A 26,306-nucleotide genomic window follows, 5' to 3' on the forward strand; every position below is an offset into this window, starting at 1 on the left:
GTAGTTAAGGCGTGATTGAGTAACAGACAGACAGACAGAGTTACTTTCGCATTTATAATATTAGTATGGATTTATTTATAAATTTAAACACGTTAAACGTTTTGTGGGTTTAATATAGGTCCAAATTGTCTTTTACCGAATATAGTTAAAGTAAATATCTTGGAAAATTGAATAAATTTAAAATTATTTATTAGTCGTATCTCAGCGGGAGGTAAAATTAAAATTACAGTCGTCCTTTTCATACGTAGTGTAAACTAATATTATAAAGAGGCAATATTCGTGATTTTGTATGTATGTTTGTTATAATAATAGATATAATCACATCCACTGCAGCGATTCAAAAGTTATTTCATGTGATATGTTTTTGAAGTGAAACTACTTCAGGTTTGCATCATGGTAATAACGTCACGTCATGGGGTAAGGCGACGATTTTGGTATCTTTGAATCTTGCCAATGAAGTTTCACTTCTGACACGTGTACTCGGCACACGCTTTTTTTGGCGAAACCAGACCCTCTAATATAAATTAATATTAAACATACAGTCGAATACAACCTCCTCATATTTTCAAGTCGATTAAAACATAAAACGACTTTATACAAAAATATTATCTTTAGATTTTGATAACATGAATTAAGCATATCTCAAGGTTGTAATTTCTTTTTTTATAAATCCACAACGGTTTTTGCTTGTTTACGAAAAATATTATGAGATCGAGGGAAATATGACATCTGTTGAGAGATTCTTGTATAGATTATTTTTAGGGTTCCGTACCGAAAGGACCGACCGCATCCTTGGTACAGTGGTTGACGCGTGAGCGTAAAACCGAGGAGTCCTAGGTTCGAATCCCGGTGGAGACGAAGAAAAATACAATGTCTCGGTCTGGCAGGACACATAAGCCTGATCAGTGATCACCTACTTGCCCCTAAAGAAAATCGATCAGTGAAACAGATGCATGCATAAAGCATCTGCCCCTTACCCCACTAGGGGACACGGGACTTCACACAACCGAAAGGGTAAAACGGGACCCTATTACTAAGCCTCCGCTGTCTGTCAGTCTCCAGGCTGTATCTAATAAACCGTGATAGCTAGAATTTTTTTTCACAAATGATGAATTTCGGTTGCCGCTATAACAACAAATACAAAAAATAAAAATAAAATATTAAGGGTCCCAACTCCCCATACAATAAACGTTTAAAAATTAGTATACGTACAACCAACGTGATTTTCTATTATAGATAATATTATATGTTAGTGAACTTAGCAGATCATTTTTAGCAGATCAAAAAAAAATGTGAGTTCTTATCACGTGCAGTTGAGTTCTACAGTTCCTGATACTTTTTAGAAATAGTTCTGGCGTTTTTACCTTAAAAAACGACATTTGAAAAAATGATCTGCCAACTTCCCGTAGCAGATCATTTTTAGCAGATCAAAAAAAAAATGTGAGTTCTTATCGCGTGCAGTTGAGTTCTACAGTTCCTGATACTTTTTAGAAATAGTTCTGGCGTTTTTACCTTAAAAAACGACATTTGAAAAAATGATCTGCCAACTTCCGGTAGTAGATAATTTTTAGCAGATCAAAAAGAAATGTGAGTTCTTATCGCGTGCAGTTGAGTTCTACAGTTCCTGATACTTTTTAGAAATAGTTCTGGCGTTTTTAACTTAAAAAACGACATTTGAAAAAATAATCTGCCAACTTCCCGTAGCAGATCATTTTTAGCAGATCAAAAAAAAATGTGAGTTCTTATCGCATGCAGTTGAGTTCTACAGTTCCTGATACTTTTTAGAAATACTCGCGTAAAATGAAACACTAGAAAATTTATTTATCAGCGGCGGCCGGATTTTAGGACTATGTGGGCTGGTTATATCCTCTATGTTGGGCATCGTGGGTAACTTCGAGCATCAAAAGACATAAACGGAATCTAACACTGACGATCACTAATAAACTGAAATGAATACTTTGTATAGCGAATCTAAACTCAAACTAATATAGAGACTGATATAGACTCGAACAGACAAGTCCGCTCGGCACGAGCTCCAACGCTTGAATGCCCGTCCGCTACCACGGCCATGTCCAAGTGCACTTCGTGAGTCATGCGCTTGCGTTCGGTAATATCAGGGGGGGGATCTCCGACACGGCCATCTCTGACGATCACACGTCCTCGTGTGAGGTCTCTGCAAAGACTACATACTCACAGTATCCTGCTCGGCCATACTGATTCTTGTCAACCATTTTAGGTCGTCACTAAAACAAACAATAATCATTATTGATCTATCAGCGCCGCACCAACAGCTCTCCTCGATTTCGCACCTACGAAACATAATATAGCTCTGAATAGTGTTAATACAATGACTCATCGCAATTTCGCACCAACGAAATAAATAAAGCACGGAACATCGTCGCTACAACGACACACCACAATTTCGCACCAACGAATTGAGGGTAACATTGAATAACGTCGCTACAACGACTCATCTCGCGTTCGCAACAACGAAAACAAGGATATCTCAAAAAGGACGTCGCTACAACGACTCATCTTGCTTTTGCATCAACGAAAGCAAGGATAGCCCGTCGCTACAACGACATTACTCGTTAACGCACCAACGTAACGAAAAACAAGACAAGAGACAAATGGCAACTGCATCTACTACTACTCAACAAACGGCACCACAATGCATTACAAAATCCAGATAAAACATTTTACATCTCCCTTTTTACACAAAGCTCTTATGTCATTTTATCTACTACCACTACTAGCTACTACTAATAACCTCATGGTCGGATATTTTCCTGACTCTGTTGTGAGGATTTTGGAATTGAATGATTTGAAACGGCACTAATAACTACACCTCAACAATTTTAAGCGTACTCTTCAACTTCAAGTCAAGCTTGCTTTGATTTATTTCCTCAATTTCGAAAAGAAGATTACCACCAACATTAAATTTCCATTTACTTACTTAGCTTTACTTTTATCATAACATGATCGACTTCATTATCAATTACAGACATTAACCCCAAAGTCTCCTTTAACAAATAATAGCTCCTTCAGGTATCTAGTTTTTGTAACACGGTTTATAGTGAAGTCCATTGCCAGTCATACGTCACCTAACGTATCTTGACAATATCGATGTTTGCTAGACTCTACTGCTATGTCTAGCAGTGAACAACCAAAGGCTCATGATGTTGATGATGATGACGATGACGACTTCCATGTTCAGCAGTGACTACGAAAGGCAGATGATGTTGACGATGACGATGATGATGACTTCTATATCCAGCAGTGTACTGCAAAAGGCTGATTATGTTGACGATGACGCCATGTCCAGTAGTGGACTATATCGATGACGATGATGAATGATGACTGCCATGAGCACACCTTTTCAACGTACTCTTCACTATCTACCTGATCATTAATACCACTACCCCCGGTGGAGACTACATCTTAATGTAACTTTATTATTCTTCACAAAATAACTGAGAAAACATTTACTTTCTAAGCACCTGCCCGATCATCATTAATACTGGCTAGTTATCCAAACAAATTAACACTGGCCTCCAGTGCTGTTATACTACTTCTAGTACTACTAAACCACTCTACACATTTTTAAAGTAATAGAGCAAAACATATCAGGTAAAAGTATCAATTAGACTAAAACATACTCCTTAACATCATTCTTCCCACTAAGTTTCCCCTGTAGTATTAATGTGCACGAAATACTAACTTAAGAGTTCTGCCTGAATTCTACCTGAGCTAGGCTTAGAGATTTAGCAAGTGATAAAGTTGACAACGAACTTACGCCCGAACTTAGACATGTAGCCCAGTTGCATGACTAAATCGTGGATATTATGTACCACTGATCTTTTACCATTTTATCTGCACCTTGACAAATAATTTGCAACCTTACCGCATATGTCTTCCAGACAACAGTAATAACTCAACATGTAACAACTCATTCAGCACGTCCAAGTGCCTCTCATGGTCCTGGAAGCCAGTCAACGGAAAGCTCAGCTAGGTTGACTCGATTCTGCCCCACACAATTTGGAATAAACGAAATACATACTGCGACAGCGAATGTGCATTGCGCGAAACTCGAAAGGCAACCAACATCCTTTATACTAGCTCCCTTTATCTCTGTCATGAATGATATTAGAGTCGATAGACTGGAGACAGACCCTCTCTGCCTGTGAACACGTGAAGACACTACTCTGCTTTTTACTAAACGGCTCCCACCGAATTGCAATCGGTCACCACTGCAAACTTGCAAACCTGTAAATAATACCTGAAGTGCATAAATGCATTAACCACTGCTATGCTGCTACAACTTAAACTGCGGTCTCGTGTGCATGGGAGTAAAACCTGGTCTCTAAGGCAGTAGTTCTACGTCTGTAGTAAGCAACTAGATGTTATTAACCGTCATGTTTGTGTATCAGTTCAGTACCACATCCATCCGCGCTTGGATCTATGTGAACCGGGATCATACACCATAAGAATAGGCTTTGATGTTAAAAGACTAATAAACGTTCAACTGATTTGCTCATGTGATGATGAGTAATCGCCGATTAATTTTACTTCCCTTGTAACTCGTAGGTAAGCATAAACAATAGTGCTATAATTTACGAAAACTGTTAATAAATTAACAGAAATAAGAAGCTGTATAAGCTATGTGACTGTACTTTACCATCCTTAATAACAAAGCCTAAGTATTCAACACTACGCTTTCAAAACTTACATTTGGATAGGTTTACAGAAGATACTACCTTCCTCAAAGCATCCACTCCACTCCTCACTATAATCTGGAAGCGCACTGTACCTTGTTCCACGTCAGAAGCTAGCCAGATAGCTACTTGGTTTCATTAATCAAGCTGTTAAAAACTCATTGACTTTGTTACGCAATCTGCTGCTCGTTCAACGCACAAAACTCCTTAGAACAGACATATTTCGACAGCTGTAACTCAGATGGTAAATTAGTGCTAATAATACACTAAAACACAACACATTTAAATTCTCTAATTGAAATTCACGCCTCTGCATGTTGGACTTATGTCCCTGCGTAAGCCTACCAAACCGCTAGGTATCTTTCTTCTATCGGTACCAGTGTATAATAGAGAGAAACGTAATTAACTAAGCAACACGCTTCAATAAGATGAAATTATTGTATTGTCACTATTCCTTAGTAAATGTACACAGTGTGAACTAAATCTGTCTCATTAAAGTAGGTAGTTCAAAATCGAGTCCGTTACGTACGAACAATAAAGGAAGCCAATGTAAGCGTGATAAAAATCAAAACAATTTGTCGTATCAGACTTGTTACAAATAAGAACATTATTACGCAATAAGATAACACATTAGAATAATATCACACATGTAAACTTTGTGTTTAATTTCTCAACCTAATAAGCTAGCATCGCTATCATAATAATGATTAGGCACAACACAAATTTAAATTACTAAAAAGTAATCCCCCATTGTAACTTGCCATAAACCTTGTTATGAACTGTCTACAATATGTTAACAGATTATTTTGAAATTAATGTTATTATTAAAAACGCTTACTAGTCAATTTGCTACTAGCAATTCTATCTCTGATGAGGATACACTCAGTATCAAGAAACAAAACTAAACATGTATGACTCACAGTAAATTACTGACAACTGTTGTCCATAAGTTTGCCAGACGGCACGTGTTGACTCAATGATTGCGCTCAGGCAACGTGGATGTACCTGACCCGCTGGTTTTCGGTGATTCTATGCCTAGTACAATCATTAGCACCTTATCCGCTCGTGCACTCCGATGCAAAGTGGCCAGACACGCCACACATGAAACAAATGACTCGCGATGGTTAAACCCTGCACTAAGAGGACTGCTGATCCGTCGCGCGCCCTCCATCCGCTGTCTGCGAATGGCATTCACACGCAGGTCTCCTACAAACTTATTGATAGCACACAGTCAGCGAAGCAGCCCTGTAACGCCTCGCACTTGTCCTGTAAATGTCACTAATTTGCGGAGCCCTTCACCGCATAAAGACGGCTGCTCTGAGCTCTCGCTGCAGCAATCCCCGGCAACAAACTCAAGTAGCAAGGGCCACACGCTGCAAACGCTTGTCAAACCGTGAAACACGCGACAACACGGTTGAAGTGGCAACTTCCTTCACGCTCACATATCGCCAAGAAGCCACTGCACACAACCCGATGACACACCGACAGGCACTCACGTCGCTTGGCTCGCCACCCTGCAAGTTAACACAAGCAGCCGCAGTGGGCTCAACATAGTCACATTACGCTACACAATACGGTAACAATTCTCCTTACTGTGTCCCCTGCTACCAGAAAATAAATTAAGAGACATGATAGACACTGCAAAGCACTCTAACGCATCATAAATAGCAAATAGTAACAAATAATAACTTTAACGGCTTTTTTCAAAACACAGATCAACGGACAATGGCATTACATCACGCACGTTATTGTTCCACTTGTTGTATGTTGTAAGCACTCACCGGTTTTCTTATGGCTACGATTAAACGTCGCATGATACTATTTTGCACCTCCAAAATAATTTTATAACACGTCTACATTACCACATGACGATTGTAAAAATCACGTTTATTCTTTGTGCTCAAATCAATCCCGCTTCTGATATCAGCGGCGGCCGGATTTTAGGACTATGTGGGCTGGTTATATCCTCTATGTTGGGCATCGTGGGTAACTTCGAGCATCAAAAGACATAAACGGAATCTAACACTGACGATCACTAATAAACTGAAATGAATACTTTGTATAGCGAATCTAAACTCAAACTAATATAGAGACTGATATAGACTCGAACAGACAAGTCCGCTCGGCACGAGCTCCAACGCTTGAATGCCCGTCCGCTACCACGGCCATGTCCAAGTGCACTTCGTGAGTCATGCGCTTGCGTTCGGTAATATCAGGGGGGGGATCTCCGACATATTTATGTCATATTTCATCACGCCGTAGCACCATGCCGTAGCATCATGCCGTAGCATCATGCCGTAGCATCATGCCGTAGCATCACGCCGTAGCATCACGCCGTAGTATCATGCCGTAGCATCATGCCGTAGCTTCATGCCGTAGCATCATGCCGTAGCATCACGCCGTAGCATCACGCCGTAGCATCACGCCGTAGCATCACACCGTAGCATCATGCCGTAGCATCATGCCGTAGCATCATGCCGTAGCATCATGCCGTAGCATCACGCCGTAGCATCATGCCGTAGCATCATGCCATAGCATCACACCGTAGCATCACGCCGTAGCATCACAGCGTAGCATCACGCCGTAACACATGCCGTAGCATTACGCCGTAGCATCACGCCGTAGCATCACAGCGTAGCATCACGCCGTAGCATCACGTCGTAGCATTACGTCTTAGCATCACGTTAAGCCGGGTCCAGGTCGGGTTTTTTCAAATGTCGTTTGTTAAGGTAAAAACGCCAGAACTATTTCTAAAAAGTATCAGGAACTGTAGAACTCAACTGCACGCGATAAGAACTCACATTTTTTTTTGATCTGCTAAAAATGATCTGCTACGGGAAGTTGGCAGATCATTTTTTCAAATGTCGTTTTTTAAGGTAAAAACGCCAGAACTATTTCTAAAATGTATCAGGAACTGTAGAACTCAACTGCACGCGATAAGAACTCACATATTTTTTTTTGATCTGCTAAAAATGATCTGCTAAGTTCACTAACATTAATATTATGTAGTACGGAACCCTTCGTGCGCGAGCCCGACTCGAACTTGGCCTGTTTTTTATTATTCGCGTATTGAAACGAATTTTTCAAAACTAAAATAATATGTATTCATTGGAATAGGCTTTCAAAGCCTTTTCGACTGGAATTACACTTAAACCGTATTTAAAACTGAAATGAAAAAATGTTATTTTTTCTTTTGTAGTTTTTGAATTAAATCAACGGTAATCTTTTCATGAAATTTTATTTATAGTTTTGTCAATAGCGCTTCTAGGATTTACATCCTACTAATATTATAAATACGAAAGTATGCAAGGACAGACATCCGCCCGCGGCTTCGCCGTTTTCAAAACCCGCATAGTTCCCGTTCCTGTGACCCACACTTTCTGGGATAAAACTTATCCTATGTGTTAATCCAAGTTATCCTTTGTATGTGTGCTAAATTTCATTGTAATCGGTTCAGTAGTATTTGCGTGAAAGAGTAACAAATAGACATATAGTATTGTTACCTCATGATGGAACTGCATTTTATATTTATTTTTGTAATAAAAGTAAAAAAACTATACTAATATTATAAAGCTGAAGAGTTTGTTTGTTTGAACGCGCTAATCTCAAGATCCACTGATCCGATTTGAAAAATTCTTTCGGTGTTGGATAGCCTATTTATCGAGGAAGGCTATAGGCTATATTATATCATCACGCTAAGACCAACAGGAGCGGAGCCACGCGGGTGAAACCGCGAAGCGCAGCTAGTAAAATAATAATATAAACTTGTGAATTGTGTGTTTCTTTAAACATCTCTTTTTTTTGTACTAAAATCGGAAAGTTTGTTCAAACGGCACGGCACGTGGCAGCCATTTGTAATTCTAATCGAATCTTTGCCGCTATTTTAGAAATGCGCGCCAAAAGTTTTGAAGCCTTTTGGAATTTGAACCGAATTGTTACATTAAAAAGCTTTCCTTGAGATCTTGATGGATGAGTTTGGAATTTTCGTTAACTAGCCGTTTTCCTGGGTTTATTCGGGAGAAATAAAAATTGTTCATTTATTTTTTTTGTAGTAAGTATGTATTAAGAGTCTGTAATTAGGGTTATTATTAGCTCATTTGTCAATCCCTACTAATATTATAAATGCGAAAGTAACTCTGTCTGTCTGTCTGTTACTCAATCACGCCTTAACTACTGAACCAATTTGCATGAAATTTGGTAGGTATAGAGATATTTTGATGCCCGAGAAAGGACATAGGCTACTTTTTACCCCGGGAAATAGGATAGGTTTTATCCCGGAAATCCCACGGGAACGGGAACTATGCGGGTTTTTCTTTACTGCGCGGGCGAAGCTGCGGGTGGAAAGCTAGTTACTATAATATGATTGAATAAATATGATATGCATAATTGACCCGGAATCAAAAGTAATCTACCTAGTTAATAGTTAAGTTATTTGGTGACGATGTAATTTTTTTTAATGGACAATTATTTATATATTAAAACGTATCAAAACTTTGTTTTTTTTTAATAATTTGTACCTATAGTTTATTTACACATTTCCTATTAAATAAACATAATTGCGAAAGTAAATAATTAGTCATTTTCAACATATTAGAAAGTTATATACCTACTAGTGGTCCGCCCCGGCTTCGCCCGTGGTACATATGAAAAATAGATGTTAGCCAATTCTCAGACTTACCCGATATGCACAGAAAATTTCATGAGAATCGGTCCACCCGTTTCGGAAGAGTATGCAGACTAACATTGTGAGACGAGAATTTTATATAAAAGACTAGCGGTCCGCCCCGGCTTCGCCCGTGGTACATATGAAAAATAGATGTTGGCCGATTCTCAGACTTACCCGATATGCACAGAAAATTTCATGAGAATCGGTCCACCCGTTTCGGAGGAGTATGCAGACTAACATTGTGACACGAGACTTTTATATATAAGATTTATATATAAGATGTACAATATTTATTCAAGTTTATTTTAAACAAAAATACAAGTTTCCCTCTAATAATATTAGTGTAGTGTATATCTATACAACTCTCAAGTGATTAATTTTGAAAAACAATTCAAAGAATTGCTTTATACTTCCAAAACTGTTAGGTAATTGGGATGGAAATTTACAGTCAAAGGTTTTTAGGACAAGACCGTTAGGTAACTTGATACTAAAGATAGGTTTATACCTTCTACAAAATTTCAAATCTATACTAATATTATAAAGCTGAAGAGTTTGTTTGTTTGTTTGAACGCACTAATCTCGGGAACTACTGATCCGATTTGAAAAATTCTTTAGGTGTTAGATAGCCCATTTATCGAGGAAGGTTATAGGCTATATTTCATCACGCTACGGGCAACAGGAGTGGAGCCACGGGGGTGAAACCGCGCGGAGCAGCTAGTGTTGTATATAGATGAATCATTTAACATTTTTTTTGTTAAATATGACTTCGTTGTTTAATAATAAACTTATTAAATAAGATTAATATAAATTCAAAGATATTTAAAAAATATATTTATAAAAGTTGTGTGTCCTGTGCCTAGTAATTAAAAAAAAAAAATACCGTATCTAATGTACTGTTAGTAGAAAAAAGTACATTTATTACAGGAAAGATCAAAAATCAAAAGTCAACTAAAGAAGTGAAATAGGAGACAGGAAACAATTTTGAAGAGTAATCTGCGACCGAAGCCGCATTTGGCTAAAATAATGCTTGGGCGTAATCTACAATCGATATTGATGCCAAAAATAAAGTCTGTTTGTCTGTATGTCTGTCCGGATTTCGGACTAAACTCAAAAGTTCCAAGGATTTACTTCAAATTTTGCATGAATATAACTAACAGGTTGGGTCAACATATATGCTAGACAGGGTGTCCCACTATTGGTAGGTATACTAAGCGTGAAGGTCCTTGTAGTCTTGCATACACAGATCACGTAAAAAATACTTAAACAACAAAATTACGCCAAAAAGTTTTTGCAAAATTTTTCCAATTCACGTTTTCTTCTCTAGCTTCGCGCAGCCGGCATATTATAACGCTTCGCTAATGTGAGCATTTTGTCTATGAAAACATAATCTTAAACGATAGCTCACGTGCGGCACACGTGCGGGTGGCAAAGTTTCTTGTTAGGGGCGTACACAAAGAGTTTTAAGAATTCATCTATTTGAAAAAAAAATGTATCTGGATTTTTATAAGATTTTTTCACGTTCTCAGCGTATGCAAGACTATAACCTCCATTGAGCTTAGAATACCGACGGAGGGACACCCTGTATATCATTAAAACTAGTAAAAAATAACTGTTTACAGAAACAAAAATACATGACATCTTCAAAAACGCAGTCCTATTATTAAAAAACCCTCATTCAGGAAACAAATATAAAAAGTAATAAAAGCTACAATGCTATAAATGTAATCAACACCTGTTTCAGTAATTGAACATAAAACATGATTACAACTCGAGTGATTAAAATTTACCTTCCCATTTTTGATATGGCAACATAATCTGTCGGATTTTGGGCATTTATTCTCTGTGAAATATGACATTTCATCTGTCAGTCATGAATTTCCCGCGCTTTTGTAAATAACCGTATGTAATTAGCATGTATGTTTTTGGGAAGTTCAAAAAGAGATGTAGCTTAAATTATAATTAGTCGTTGTTATTAGATATTTTGTTTCTCATAAATTGTGTCTATTTATTTAGGATGTTGGTCTTCAAATTTTCAATATTTATTATTTTTTTTACGAGGAAGTATGTTTATTGTTTAACTTTATATGAACGTCGCATATTCAATACAATCAGGAATCGCTTATCTATAATGCCATGTAGCCTATTATTTTACAATTTTTCAAAATAAGGTCAAATACTTGCCGATGATTCGTTCAGTTTTTTTTACTCTTTTCATTTTAATGTCATTTTTCACCCATAAAAATAAAGGTAAGTACATAATTACTTAAAGCTACAAAAGATTATTATAAATATAAATATTATATATTACAACACAATCTAACAACCGAACAATCTTTTCTTCTTCTCTTCTTAACTCTTCGTTTCTCTTCTGTAGCAGTACCACACCGTCTGCAAGTAGTTTCCGCCGGCCTACAGTCTATAAACAGCTGAAGGCCGAAAGAAACCCCTGCAGACAGAGCGTATCTTCTATCTTCTTTCGTCTTCTTTTCTCTTCTTATCTCCTTTCGTAGTAATTATTTACAAACATTTCACAAACTTTCAGAATAATTATTACTACTATTTTTAGTTAAGAATACTACCAAGTAGGTATGACCCCGGCAAAAGTAAGGCTCGCGACGATTGGCTTACGTTCCATCTCTTAAAACTAGTAGATCTGTACCCAGTTACAAAAAAACATTTCCCTCAGTCTAACCTCTTTCAAAAAATACATATATTTCTATAAACTATCATAGTCTTAATAAAATTCACATAGGATATGAATATTATATAGAATGTTTTACATTTTTATATTCTTCTTTCTCCTTTGGCTGTTTATAAAACTTTCTAGCAGGTAGTACCTACCATAATAACAACCGAACAAAGTCATAAATTAGCTCAATTACGATGCCCAAATTATCAACTTACTTCAACCCAGCCACGACCTCCATAGCGCCGTTGAAGTTGCCAATATTCCAGCAGGTCAAAGCAACCCGTAGAACGCAGGTGAGCACCACTTTCTTGTCTTCTAGAGACGCCGGAGACATCACCAGGTCGGTTACCCACGCGGAGACCTGGGGACAAATGGACAATTTTGTAGAAGAGATATTGCTTTCAAGGATAAAGGGATTCCTTTCATTGGATTGTGCAAGTTTGTTAGAGATATTTTATCCTCAAAATTGACTCCTAACTAACCTCTAAGGATCAATTAAATAAATAATTTGGGATTTAAGTCAGTTTTATACCCGGATATGGCAAGCAAATTTTCAGAATTAAAATATTTTCTATGTCTAAAATTTTCTACCTACAGTATTAAATAGTAGTTAGATCCTTTCCCTCTTGTTGGCATTACAAAATTTCATCCTGTATTAACTACCTACTATTTAATACAAAAATATTTTTTTCAATTTCAAAAAAGTCGTTGCTGTGATTAGCGTGTTCATACTAATAATCTTATTACAGTTTTCAAAATAATGTAGAAGACATTATTTATTAGCATTTATTTTATTTTTTATTTATTTATTAGCAGTAATGCCTTGAATAGACTGCTAACACTTCAAAATAAACAAAAAATACCTTAAGCCATAACAATCCAACCAAATAAAGGAATAATACATATTTAACGGCTGCTATTACACATAATTCAGATAAGAAGCGAGGAATAATCTCAAAGGACACGGACAATATATTTCGGCCCAAAACATTCACCCTTCCATTTATTTTTTGTAACTTTACACTCGCGTCATTTACTCGTACTTAACGATACTCAAGCGAAATGTATTGAACCGTTTACGCTATGGAACGTGCCAAAGAAACATACATACACATTACTACATAGTATAAAACAAAGTCACTTTCTCTGTCCCTATGTCCCTTTGTATGCTTAATTCTTTCAAAATACGCAACGGATTTTGATGCAGTTGTTTTTAAATAAATAGTGATTCAAGAGGAAGGTTTTTAGTATGTAATTTATTAGGTTTTAGACAAAGCGGGCGAAGCCGCGGGCGAAAAGCTAGTAGATTCTAAAAACAAAACCTTTATGACGCAGTTGGGTAAAATTATCATAAACTATGCTTATCTTTCTTATATACCTACTTGAATTAATAGTCCGTTTTCTTATGGGCATGCTTGTATGGAAAGGTATACATTTTTGAGTAAAGCAATGTCATTTGGTACGAATGTTGTACTCATCCACCCTCTATTTTACGTCGCAACGGAGGGATTTTTAAAGTGAAACTTTTATTACATCGTCTCAAACTTTTTGGTCTGTGTAGCGCATGTCGCGTGTATCGCGGCTGCCGAGTAGGTATACCTACTCGGCAGCCGACCGTCACGCGACATGCGCTACACAAAGCAATGTTCGGAACCGTTCGAACAGTTTCACTTTTACCGTGGTTTCATAAAACCACATTTTTTTGTGTCTGGAAGGAATTGTGAATAGAAGGGAAACTAGAGATTGATGTAGGCTTCTTTTTACCCAGGTGAAACATTTCATTCCCATCGGAATTTCCTTTACTATGCAGGTCGCGAGCGTTACGTTCGACTACCGGTTCCTTATATAATTATACTAGCTGCTCCGCGCGGTTTCACCCCCGTGGCTCCACTCCTGTTGGTCGTAGCGTGATGATATAGAGCCTATAACCTTCTTCGATAAATGGGCTATTTAATACCGAAAGAATTTTTCAAATCGGACCAGTAGTTACCGAGATTAGCGCGTTCAAACAAACAAACAAACAAACTCTTCAGCTTTATAATATTAGTATAGATACTTCTTATACTAACGAATTTGTTTGTTTGTTTGAACGCGCTAGAAAGCTTTTTTGTTTGGTGTTAGATAGCCCATTTATCGAGGAAGGCTATAGGCTATATATAATCACATTCAGACCCACAGGAGCGGAGCAATGCGAGTAAAACCGCGGGGCACAACTAGTCTCGGGATAAAACAACAAACAATGTCGACTTATGTGTGGAGTGACATACTCCAGAAAATCTTTCTTCTGGTGTATGAATGAAAGGAATCTGAATTTTAAAATTAATTAGCAATTTTTTAGTTTAACCATTACCACATCTTTTTCTCTATAACATACATACAAAATCTATATATACTATCAAAGATTTAACGCAACCAGTCTAATCTCGACATCAGAATTGTAAGATTATTCGAGCCAAGTTTTTAAAGAACCTTGCAGTTTCCTCTTGACATTGTTCCAATCGTTTTACATTTTGAGAGGAAACTCGTAATAGGGTGTGAGAGTTTGTATGCATGTATTTAGAAGTGGACGATACGTAAATGCACGATTTGGATGAATAAAAGGAGTAGAAGTGATGATTAATGGATGAATTATTTCTTAGAATGAATTTCACTCTAATCTCACGAATGTTCTAAAAATGAACGTATGTAGTGTCCACATTCAGGACATTTTCGTGATAAAGAAATATATTATACTAGCTTTCCGCCCGCGGCTTCGCCCGCGTTTTCAAAGAAAAACCCGTTCCCGTAGGATTTCCGGGATAAAACCTATCCTATGTCCTTTCTCGGGTATCAAAATATCTCTATACCAAATTTCATGCAAATTGGTTCAGTAGTTAAGGCGTGATTAAGTAACAGACAGACAGACAGAGTTACTTTCGCATTTATAATATTAGTATGGATTCGCTAATCGCCATTGAATTTATAAAGCTTGTATATTAGGTACCTACATATAATAAATCAGCAAAATATACTTGATATAATGATATATGCTTGCCAGCGCATAAAAGGATAACAGGTTGATCATCTTGAATGAAATTGATCTCGTTGAAAAATTTATCTCGACACAAAAATCAAAAGTTCATACAGATGAACTAATAATAATAAATGGCTGGTGTCCCACAACACATTAAATTCTCTAAAGGGCCTCTGCGTGTTGGACGTAGACGTAAGCCTTCCAAAGGACCGGGTATCTTCCTTCTGGTTGTGCCCGTGTATTATGGAGAGAGACATAAATAATAATAATAACTAATAATATAATAGTTGTGTCCAGTCTTTAGTTAAATAACTCGACTTATAATATTACAAGCTGTCCCAGCAAACGTTGCTCTGCCAATTATATCTATGATTTTTATTCCGGTATTCTCAGACCTACACAAAAAAACTTCGTATAAACGACCAAGCCGTTCCGGAGGAGTTTGGTTACACTGCGAAACAACAATTTCATATACATACTTATTATATAGATTACATCTCAACCTGTACCGGCAGAGTCTTTACCTCAGGCTAAATAGAAACCTTTGATATTATCATAACGCTAATAGAATCGGGAATCGAAACCTAAACCTAATCTAGGGCATTCACGAGCTGGGTTAAGGGATTTTCGTAGATCTATTCACGAGATATGTTTGTAGGCGCATGTAATTTATTTTTATAATAATAAAGTCTAGGTTTCGCATAGTGGTTATTGTGAATGTGATTTCTGAATGCATTTATTCATTCTTAATTTTTTGGTCCGGAATTCAGAAAGCTTGTGAAACATTTTGTCAGATCTGAAAAATTAGAAATCTGTAAAAATCAAACAAGCGTGGAACTGGTGGAACGGTCAAATTGTTTGCATTTCCATCATTGCTGAATTTAGATTATTAATTAAGATCCTGAATTTAGACAGGGATCCGAACTGTGTGAGGCATCTTTTTATCATAATGATTAAAAAATTACACACAGTCTGCGTTACACTTACATTAAGTAACCACCAAATATATCAAAAATAAATAAATAGATAAATATATTTAACACTGAGCCGACTCACCCTTAGCCACTCCGTTAAAGCTTCGATATTTGATTCTGCCCGTTCACTTTCTTTCAAGTAGTGTGACGTAATGGTATTACTCGAACCTTTATAGGGTGACTATTTTATTGTGTTTTCGGGACTTATATTAAATAAATAAATAAATAAATAAATAAATAAATAAATAAATAAATAAAATCTTTATTTGAATTCATACATAAGTTTGTCATATTGGATTGGGGTTCAGACCCCCTTACTAGGTATAACCTATATTAAACCTAAACTCAATCTCATGGGTCTCATCGTATGTAGTTTTAATTTTCTATTCATACTGAATTTATTATCAAAGTAAGAAATAAAACAGGAACAGCCAGTACCCGTTTATTCGTCATAAATACCTACATATTATAAAAAAAAAATTATAATATGTGAGTTTTGTGAACAATTGAAAAAAATATATATGTTCATCTTATATTTTTCCTAAACTATAGTAAGTCACAGTCGCCGGCGACTGAGTCGCCAGCGACTGGTCGACAGTGAGTAATAGCTCTAAGTGGATTCGAATCCCAATTCTCATATGTCAGTATTTGTCAACCATTGGTACCACATGGTGTAATCACTAAAAAAACTGTGTTATCACAATAGAACAATTGTACTTATTTGTTTTATTTACTAAGGAAATTAAAAAAAAAACTAATTGCGCGGCTAATACTAGCTTACCGCCCGCAGCTTCGCCCACTTTATCTAAAACCTAATAAATTATACACTTAAACCTTCCTCTTCAATAGTGATAGAGTGCTATATATTTAAAAAACCGCATCAAACTCCGTTGCGTAGTTTTAAAGATCTAAGTATACAAAGGGACATAGGGACAGAGAAAGCGACTTTGTTTTATACTATGTAGTGATCAGCACACGCTTGGTTATGTCAATGATTCATTATTTGATTTCACTTCGCACACCTTCTTACTATGACGTAATGCTATTACTTTAAAAGAAGTCGTGTAACCATTATTTTATGAATTTACGGTTTTATGAAATTATTTAAGTAGGTATTTAAAATGATGTAAAATGTCTTAAATATGAGGAAAAGTTATGTTGAAGGACACATCTAGTACGTACACATATTATATATTATTTAACTTTTAACCGCCGCATACAATAATACTATTTAAAATTAAAAATATCAAATAACAAATTATAATCATTCTTAAAAAAAAAAAAACTAAAAGCCGCTTTCAATTGTCAGAACTAAACTAAAATTTAAAAGGCCTTATGCCGGGCACCAGTTTAAAAAAAAGAACTATCAAATTCACCCAGTCAAAAGTTATTAGGTAACAAAGCCAAGAAAAATACAGTCGAATTGAGAACCTCTTCCTTAAAGTCGGTTAGAAGGAAAGAAAGAATTCAACTACATACCCATATTAATAACTAATTATTTCTTTCAACCAAAATTGTATTCACCCTACAGAGTAAAGTCCTACTTATAAGCTGATCATGGTCATGCTACACCCTAAGCTTACATATATGCGATCGACCCTGAAGAGAATATTATTATATCTGCCAATTTGTGAGGAAAATATTAAAATTGACAAGATTGGGAAAACTGGCAACACTACAAATTTTACCTTAGAGAGGTAAGGAACAGATTACGTACCCATTTTTGTAAGAAAGTTCCTTAGAGACTAGCCTTTTACATTTAAAAAGCTTTTTAAAATAAGTCGGGTAGTTTTAAGTATAAACGTAAATTTTCGGGTAGTTTTAAGTAAAAAGAGCATGAGTGCCGAGCACACGTGTCAGAAGTAAAACTTCTTCGGCAATATTCAAAGATACCAAAATCATCACCGTACTCCATGACGTGACCTTGAAATTTTAGTCTAAACGCGGCGCAAGAAAATTCACTTGAGCTCATAAAATTATTGTATTGTCACCGAGTCAAGTCTAGTGGAGTCGACATACAAACATACAGGTGAAGCTAATAAGTACTTATCCAACGGTGAAAGAATTTTTGACATCGGTCCGGTAGTTCCTGAGATTAGCGCGTTCAAACAAACAAACTCTTCTTATTTATATTATTAAAACGATTCGTCTAGATACATGAAATTTTGTTTCATTTCCATACGAAAATGTTTATTTTAGTTGATTAATTTATAAAGATAACTCAATTGGCCGAGTTGTCGAAATTAAACTTGTTTGTTTTCAATTACAATTTCATTTTTGATTCATGAATACCTCATTATTAGTATAATAAGTTAATAATTTTAATTACAGCTTGAATGTAATGTAATTTTTGCGTCTACTGTGCTCCGCGGTTTTACCCGCATTGCTCCGCTTCTATTGGTCTTACCGTGATCATATATAGCCTATAGCCTTCCTCGATAAATGGGCTGTCTAACACCGAAATAATTTTTCAAATCGGACCAGTAGTTCCTGACATTATCGCGTTCAAATAAACAAAGTCTTCAGCTTTATAATATTAGTATAGATAATATAATACTAGGTATAAGTATTGAGCTATTTTAAAGTGATGTCATAGTCCCATATCGATTCGTTTATGATTCAAAATCGATAAAGCATTATAACATACCGGTACATAGTGTCGTACTTATACACGTGATGCCATTAGGGGAAGATGTAGGGATGGGACGTGATATCGATGTAATGGGTTCTAAAAAGTTTATTATAAAGTAGTTTATCGATGGTGTCGATACAACTGTAGAGACTGAAAATTTAAGAAAGTGTTATAAAAAAGTGTGGTAAAGGAATTAATCAATGATAAAATAAATGTAGTAAATAAACAAATTTTGAATCCTTGATTTCTGTATTAAACGACTTTTTTTAATAATTATCCCCATGAACTACATTGTATTTTAACCGACAAAAAAATCGAAGAAAATATGTAATAACGCACTTATATAAGTTTATTATTCTACGAGTTATAATTCCACAGACATAGATGTCTTTGGAAGAGTTTCATAAATAAAAAATCAAATTATAATTTATCGATAAACACAGCACATGCCTAGTGCCTACCCGGCGCCAGTACCGTCTACCTAAATTACACAATTATATACAATTATACCCACTCAATTTGTCGATAATTCGATCCTAAACACCAATAATTAGGCGCTATTTGACCTTAAGAATATCGTATTCAGGAAAATGGGTGAAAGATGTTTTTAGGATTCTGTACAAAAGGGCTACAAAATAATTTTAGAAGTGAAACTTCTTATTAGAGCAGAGAGTAAAATATCAAGGTCGCGTCATGGCAATACCGTCACGTCATGGAGTACGATTTTGGTATCTTTGAATCTATCCAAAGTCTCACTTCTGACACGTGTGCTCAGCGCGCATGCTATTTTTTCTGCCGGTGGTGTAAGGAGGGTTCTGTATCCAATCCGCAGTTACGCATTACATAGTATAAAACAAAGTTGCTTTTTATGTCCCTATGTATGATATATGCCTAAATCTTTAAAAATACGCAATGGACTTTGATATGGATTTTTTAATAGATAGAGTGATTCAAAAAGAAGGTATAATTTATTAGGTTTTAGACAAAGCGGGCGAAGGCGCGGGCGGAAAGCTAGTATTAATATAAATATAGGTCATTTCATCGCGGAAATACTTCAATTATCAATTCTAAACAGTATTTAATTAAAAAATCAGGAACGCAATTCAGATTTGAATAAATGGAGTGTAATTGACACTAGAGTTAACATAATCTGTGGTTTGGCGAGATTGTCACGAAGCAAAATTAGGTTAGGTTAATCTTTTTAAATTAGCTTTTATACAGGGTGTCCCACCGTCGGTATTCTTAGCTCAATGCAGGTTACAGTTTTGCATACGTAAAAATACTTATAAAATTCCAGATGCTTTTTTTTTTCAAATAGATGAATTCTTAAAACTGTGTGTACAGTGTACACCCATAACAAGCAACCCGCCCAACTTTGCCACCAGCACGTGAGCTATCGTTTAAGATTATGTTTTCATAGACAAAATGTTCACATTAGCGAAGCGTTATATAATATGCTGGCTGTGCTAAGCTAGGGAAGAAAACATGAATTTTAAGGAAAAATTTAGCAAAAACATATTGGCGTAATTTTGTTGTTTAAGTATTTTTTACGTGATCAGCGTATGCATGACTACAAGTCCCTTCGCGCTTAGTATACCGATAGTGGGTCACCATGTATAAATGTTAATAAAAAAATCCTGCCAATTACTAAATCTTTACAACTAGATTGAGCAGAACATTGGATGTTTATTAAAAAAAAATCATTGTTACACGCCATGTTACGCAAATAATTAATTTTAATTAAAACATATCTACTCGTGACATTTTTAAGGTCATTAAGAAGTTTCACTTCTTACGTGTGTACTCTAGTACACGCATACATTTTTTATTGAAGTGAAATTTCTTTATAGGGGTTGGAAAAAATTTAGTGTAACATTTTTTCGTTACGGTTGACATTTTTCCGTTACGCGCCATCTTTTTCTTATCCCTACCACGCGTGATTCGACGTATTTCTTTAAAGTTGCATATTATAGTAAATTATTTTTTGAAAAATAAGGTCATAAAGAAGTTTCACTTCTTACGTGTGTACACTAGTACACGCACACATTTTTACACGCTTTATATTAGCTTCACCTGTATGTTTGTTTGTTTGTAACCGACTTCTTTGGGCGCGATTTTGACCCACTTTAAACGGCCAGATTTCGTTCAAACTTTGTAGATTTGAGGACCGATGACAATACACTAATTTGATAAAATTTTCTATTTTTTAGTTCGGTTTTCTATAAAAAGCGTGTTTTTTTAGTTTTATTAAACTATTATTATTTTAACAGACAGACAGAGTAGATAACTTTCGCATTTATAATATTAGTTTGGATAGTTAGGATTGCATTACTTAGTAGAGACAACTTTCAAGCTATTAGCACATAAAATACAACAAAATATATCAACCGGCCACGTGCAAGCCGCCATTACAGGCCAATACAATGTATGTACATTGTTAACGACTATAACCCGTGCCAATAAATGACGCAATTGAAAGTTTTGCGCCATTTTTGTCGCACGGTTTTTAAGTTTAATAAATTTCCACATTTTAAAGAAGGAAATCTGGATTAATTAGAAACTTATAGATAACCATTGAGGTATTATTACTAGAGAGGGCACCACGAACAAAATCTGTGCGACAAGCGCGGGGCGGCTAGTGAGTCATACACTTTGTAGATATTCTGCCTCTTATTACTTATAAATTAAAACCAATCAATGTAACAAAAAAAAATTGACTCTAGCTCGTGTTACAAATAGTGTAGTAGCGATGTCCTCTCTAGTACGTAGTACATAGTAAATCAATGTAGATAACTTGAGAATTTAGTCGCTAATTCATTAAATCGCTAATTCATATAGCTAACTAGCTTTCCTTTTAAAATCTTCCTCTAGAATCAAACTCAAACTCTGATATTCGATACTGCTTTCCGAATCGGTGGTTAATGTTAAAAATATGTAATGACAATTCAAAAGTGCTTCTAGATGAAGTCTAATAGAATAAATAAATGTTTGAGATTGAGTTTATTCAATTTTGATCGCCACATTTATCGCACGGATTATATTTGAATATCAAGTTTTATTGCTGTTGGCTAACTTTCACCCCCATTTCACACTTCGGGGACAATTCCCAACATCGTGTATTGCTAATTTCATTTAATGTCTCTTTTGTTACATACTGGCATATCGACCCGGCGCCATTCGTGTTTTCAGTAGCAGCGGTAATGAATTTATTATTTGCCGAATTCAATATTTAGAAATAAAATACTTGAATTTATATTTTTGGTTTTATGGCATTCAAATGCTATATAAATATAAATTTATAAAGAATAGAAAAAATTCGATCACGAGGCGGGACTCGAACCCGCATCCTTCGCGCCATTCCGGGGCGGATGCCTGACCAACTCAGCCACTCGTGACCCACCAGAGCAATCGAATTTATTCTATTCTTTCAGTTTTATGTGTCTGAAGGGACACACCGCGCGCCATCTATTGAGATGATTAACAACCATTTCAACCAATATGAAGCACTTTTCAGTGAATACAATATTGTAACGATGGAACACGACCTTTTTTGTTGAATTTATATTTTTGGTTTTATGGCATTCAAATGCTATATAAATATAAATTTATAAAGAATAGAAAAAATTCGATCACGAGGCGGGACTCGAACCCGCATCCTTCGCGCCATTCCGGGGCGGATGCCTGACCAACTCAGCCACTCGTGACCCACCAGAGCAATCGAATTTATTCTATTCTTTCAGTTTTATGTGTCTGAAGGGACACACCGCGCGCCATCTATTGAGATGATTAACAACCATTTCAACCAATATGAAGCACTTTTCAGTGAATACAATATTGTAACGATGGAACACGACCTTTTTTGTTGAATTTATATTTTTGGTTTTATGGCATTCAAATGCTATATAAATATAAATTTATAAAGAATAGAAAAATAATGGAATGGAATTCGGAATGGCGCGAAGGATGCGGGTTCGAGTCCCGCCTCGTGATCGAATTTTTTCTATTCTTTATAAATTTATATTAATAAAATACTTTTTAACTTTAACGTTTTCTAATCTAATCAACAAAACTAATATTAAAAACTAGCATGTATACAACTTGCGTTAAACCAAACACAAGAAAATACTGTGAATCTATATATATAAAACTCAAAGGTGACTGATATAGTGATCTATCAACGCACAGCCCAAACCACTGGACGTATCGGGCTGAAATTTGGCATGCAGGTAGATGTTAGGACGCGTAGGCATCCGCTAAGAAAGGATTTCCCGAAATTCTTGCGGGAACGGGGAAAAACGGGGATGCACGTACAAAGTCGTGGGTGGAAGCTAGTTTGTATATAAACATCTATTGTAAGTTTGTATGTCTGACCGGCTACTCACCTACCTGCAGCAGGGGCAATATTGGAATATAATTGGCACCTTAATTATGACGTGTATAGACAAGCAGGGGCAATTTAGAGAACAACTGAAATTGCTCCAACCGCCGTGCAACCGAGATTGTTCCAATATTGCCCCTGCGGCAGGTACGTGAGTACGGTCTTACAATTTTGACGTGACAACATCTTATAATTCGATAGAGCCGGCTGCACGCACGAAAAAACATGACTCATGTGGCGTTACCTCGCTCTGAGGCGTTCCATGTAAGGCTTGAAGTGCAAGCGAGAGCGCGGAACGAGTGACAAAGAAGCACAATCGGACGTTGTCACGTTCAACTATCGTCAGTAAACCGAATTTACAGACAACCAATTTTTTCAGCTAAACCACACGACCGATTTGGATACAATTCGGATCGTTTTTGTTTTAATAAATCAACCGTAAAAGGTAGGAACAGGGACGGAAAGTTTTTGCCAAAAAAACAATCTCTAAAGGGTTGAAATACGTGACAAAAGCTGCCCGCGGTTTGCCCGGGTCAAGCGAGTAATGAAATACTCTATCCCGGGTGTCATAGTTGTTCAACACAGATTATATTCAAACTAGCTGTGGCGCGCGGTTTCACACGCGGATATACAAAATCAACTTTTTTATAGCCTAAGTGTTATCTGATATAACCTATATGTATACAACCGAAAAGTTTCATCTAAATCAGTTCAGTAGTATTTTCGTGAAAGAGTAACAAACATCGATCCTCACAAACTTTCACAATTATATTAATACACTAGCTTACCGCCCGCGACTTCGCCCGCTTTGTCTAAAACCTAATAAATAAATTATATACTAAAACCTGGCTAAAATACTAAAACCTTCCTCTTGAATCACTTTCTCTATTAAAAAAACCGCATCAAAATCCGTTGCGCAGTTTTAAAGATTTAAGCATACAAAGGGACATAGGGACAGAAAAAGCGACTTTGTTTTATACTACTACTATGGAGTGAAGCTGCCCGGGCTTTCCCACGATATAAACGAATTAATTTATAGCCTTATATTACTTCCTAAAAATGTAGCTTTTTTAAGTGACCCATAATTATTATTATTATGAAAAAAAAAACTGCTTATTACCACATCTCTGATGATTACAAAGACGTCTCATAAGTCAAAATCCGTCCATTGGTTCGGGCTGTAGCCGTAGGGCGTGCCAAAGAAATATACATACATACCTATATTCGACACGAAAAACGACTCGAAAAATATAACCCTCCTTATTTCGTAGTCGGCTAAAACATCATTAAAATAGGTCCAGTACTTTTGTAGCTTATCCAATACAAACAAACAAAAATCTCGTTATAATATAAGTGAATTATATTCAAATATAAACCTCTTCGTTACGGTGATTGATACGCCACGTTATTGAGTCGACAAGATCGATGTAGCAATATTTGAGATAGACACAAATTGCTTCAGAGCGTAGGTTGTGGTTTCAGGTCTTGGGTTAGCCTGTGGCCTGTTGGTGAAGGTATATACTATCTTAATATATAATATAAATCTCGTGTCACAATGTTTGTCCTCAATGGACTCCTAAACCACTTAACCAATTATAATAAAATTCGCACACCATGTGCAGTTCGATCCAACTTGAGAGATAGGATAGTTTAAACATGTAGGTACCACGGGCGAAGCCGGGGCGGACCACTAGTATACTATATAAGTATTAAGAACAGGAAGGTATATTTATATACTTACAAGCATACGACTTAAACTTGAAACATGTGTTAAAGAAAGTTCTTATAAATGAAATTTTTGAAATTGTTAAACGTGTTTTAATTCCGTTAAATTCATATTCAAATATTAATCGTCAAGTTCTTTGATGTAGTTACACAAAACATAAAGCCTAGAATTGGCAGAATTCCATCACACGAAAGAAAGTAAGCGATAGAAATATCCCAAAACTTCTTCATAACTATCACAAATCTGTAATCCATACTAATATTATAAATGCGAAAGTAACTCTGTCTGTCTGTCTGTTACTCAATCACGCCTTAACTACTGAACCAATTTGAATGAAATTTGGTATAGAGATATTTTGATACCCGAGAAAGGACATAGGCTACTTTTTACCCCGGTAAATAGGATAGGTCTTATCCCGGAAATCCCACGGGAACGGGAACTATGCGGGTTTTTCTTTGAAAACGCGGGCGAAGCCGCGGGTGGAAAGCTAGTTATCTATATACCAATGAAGCAGTATATTGAACGATGATGAATCGTTTGCTATTCGTAGTCCATCAAGTATAGATACTAAGGACTTTGCAAGATAGAACGCATAAAAAGCGCGCGTCAGAGTGCTAACTTGATGCCACGCTTTGACGTCGAAATGTATTGTACTATGCCATTGGTTTTGTCAGATAGAACGCGTACTTAGCGCGCGTCAGAGCGTCATCGCTCTGTTTAATATGTTATGGCTTTCGACAGAATGCGCCTTTAGCGTCAGAACGTTATTCTGATACCTCGTTATGACGCCGAATACAACGTGCTACGTTATTAGTACAACACAATCCAAGTTTTGACACGCTATGATGCGCGCTAAATATGGTTCTATCTGGCTAAGCCATAAATTCGATCAAATAATGGTCCTTCGAGATTGTCATTTCGTACTGGATTAGCTATAAAACTCGTATAATGTCTTCATATATTTTTTCATGAGCGCATTAAAGCATATTGATATTTACTACCCATAAAATGATTATACACTAATGCTAGATATATTCTAGCTTTTAGGTCATGCATGAACTGGTTTATGATAATTAACTGAATTATTATACATCACTATCATTTTATAAATGCGAATGCTGTGTGTCTAAACTAGTGAACTGATTTGGATGAAGTGGTACAAAGATAGGTTGAGACGTGAGAATGGTCATAGGATATTTTTTTTTCTAGGAATTTACATTTGGATCTACGGCTGAAGCAGTGGGCGCTGAAGGGAAAGTATTTTTTTTTATGCTGTAGGATAGCAAACGAGCAGACGTGACGTCTGGTGTTAGGCGATACACGCCGCCCATAACGAACGCCCATAAGGAAGTAGTTATAATACTGTAGTTATACATTATGGAAAAAGGAATAAAATCGTTCCTTGAAAGAATTGTACGTAGTAGTATTTATTTTATAAATTAATCCTATAATAAATTTATTTTATTAATTAAATCCACGCAATCATGCGGAAAAGAGATGATGCGCCGTGTCC

General features: G+C 36.2%; 1 protein-coding gene across 1 annotated transcript in view; it reads right to left on the reverse strand.

Annotated features, from left to right (window-relative positions):
• The window catches only part of LOC149896286 (1-phosphatidylinositol 4,5-bisphosphate phosphodiesterase epsilon-1-like), a 90,137-nt gene that overhangs the window by 46,279 nt on the left and 17,552 nt on the right, over positions 1-26,306 (reverse strand). Inside the window, exon 4 of the mRNA XM_090118192.1 lies at positions 12,286-12,431. Coding sequence (XP_089974318.1) covers positions 12,286-12,431 — 146 coding nt within the window. The remainder of the gene's footprint in view (positions 1-12,285; positions 12,432-26,306) is intronic.

Source organism: Colias eurytheme, chromosome 29 (assembly GCF_061535395.1).
Source record: "Colias eurytheme isolate Ceu_HAF_F1 chromosome 29, ilColEury1 Martin Lab GWU primary, whole genome shotgun sequence".
Classification (NCBI taxonomy): Eukaryota; Metazoa; Arthropoda; class Insecta; order Lepidoptera; family Pieridae; genus Colias; species Colias eurytheme.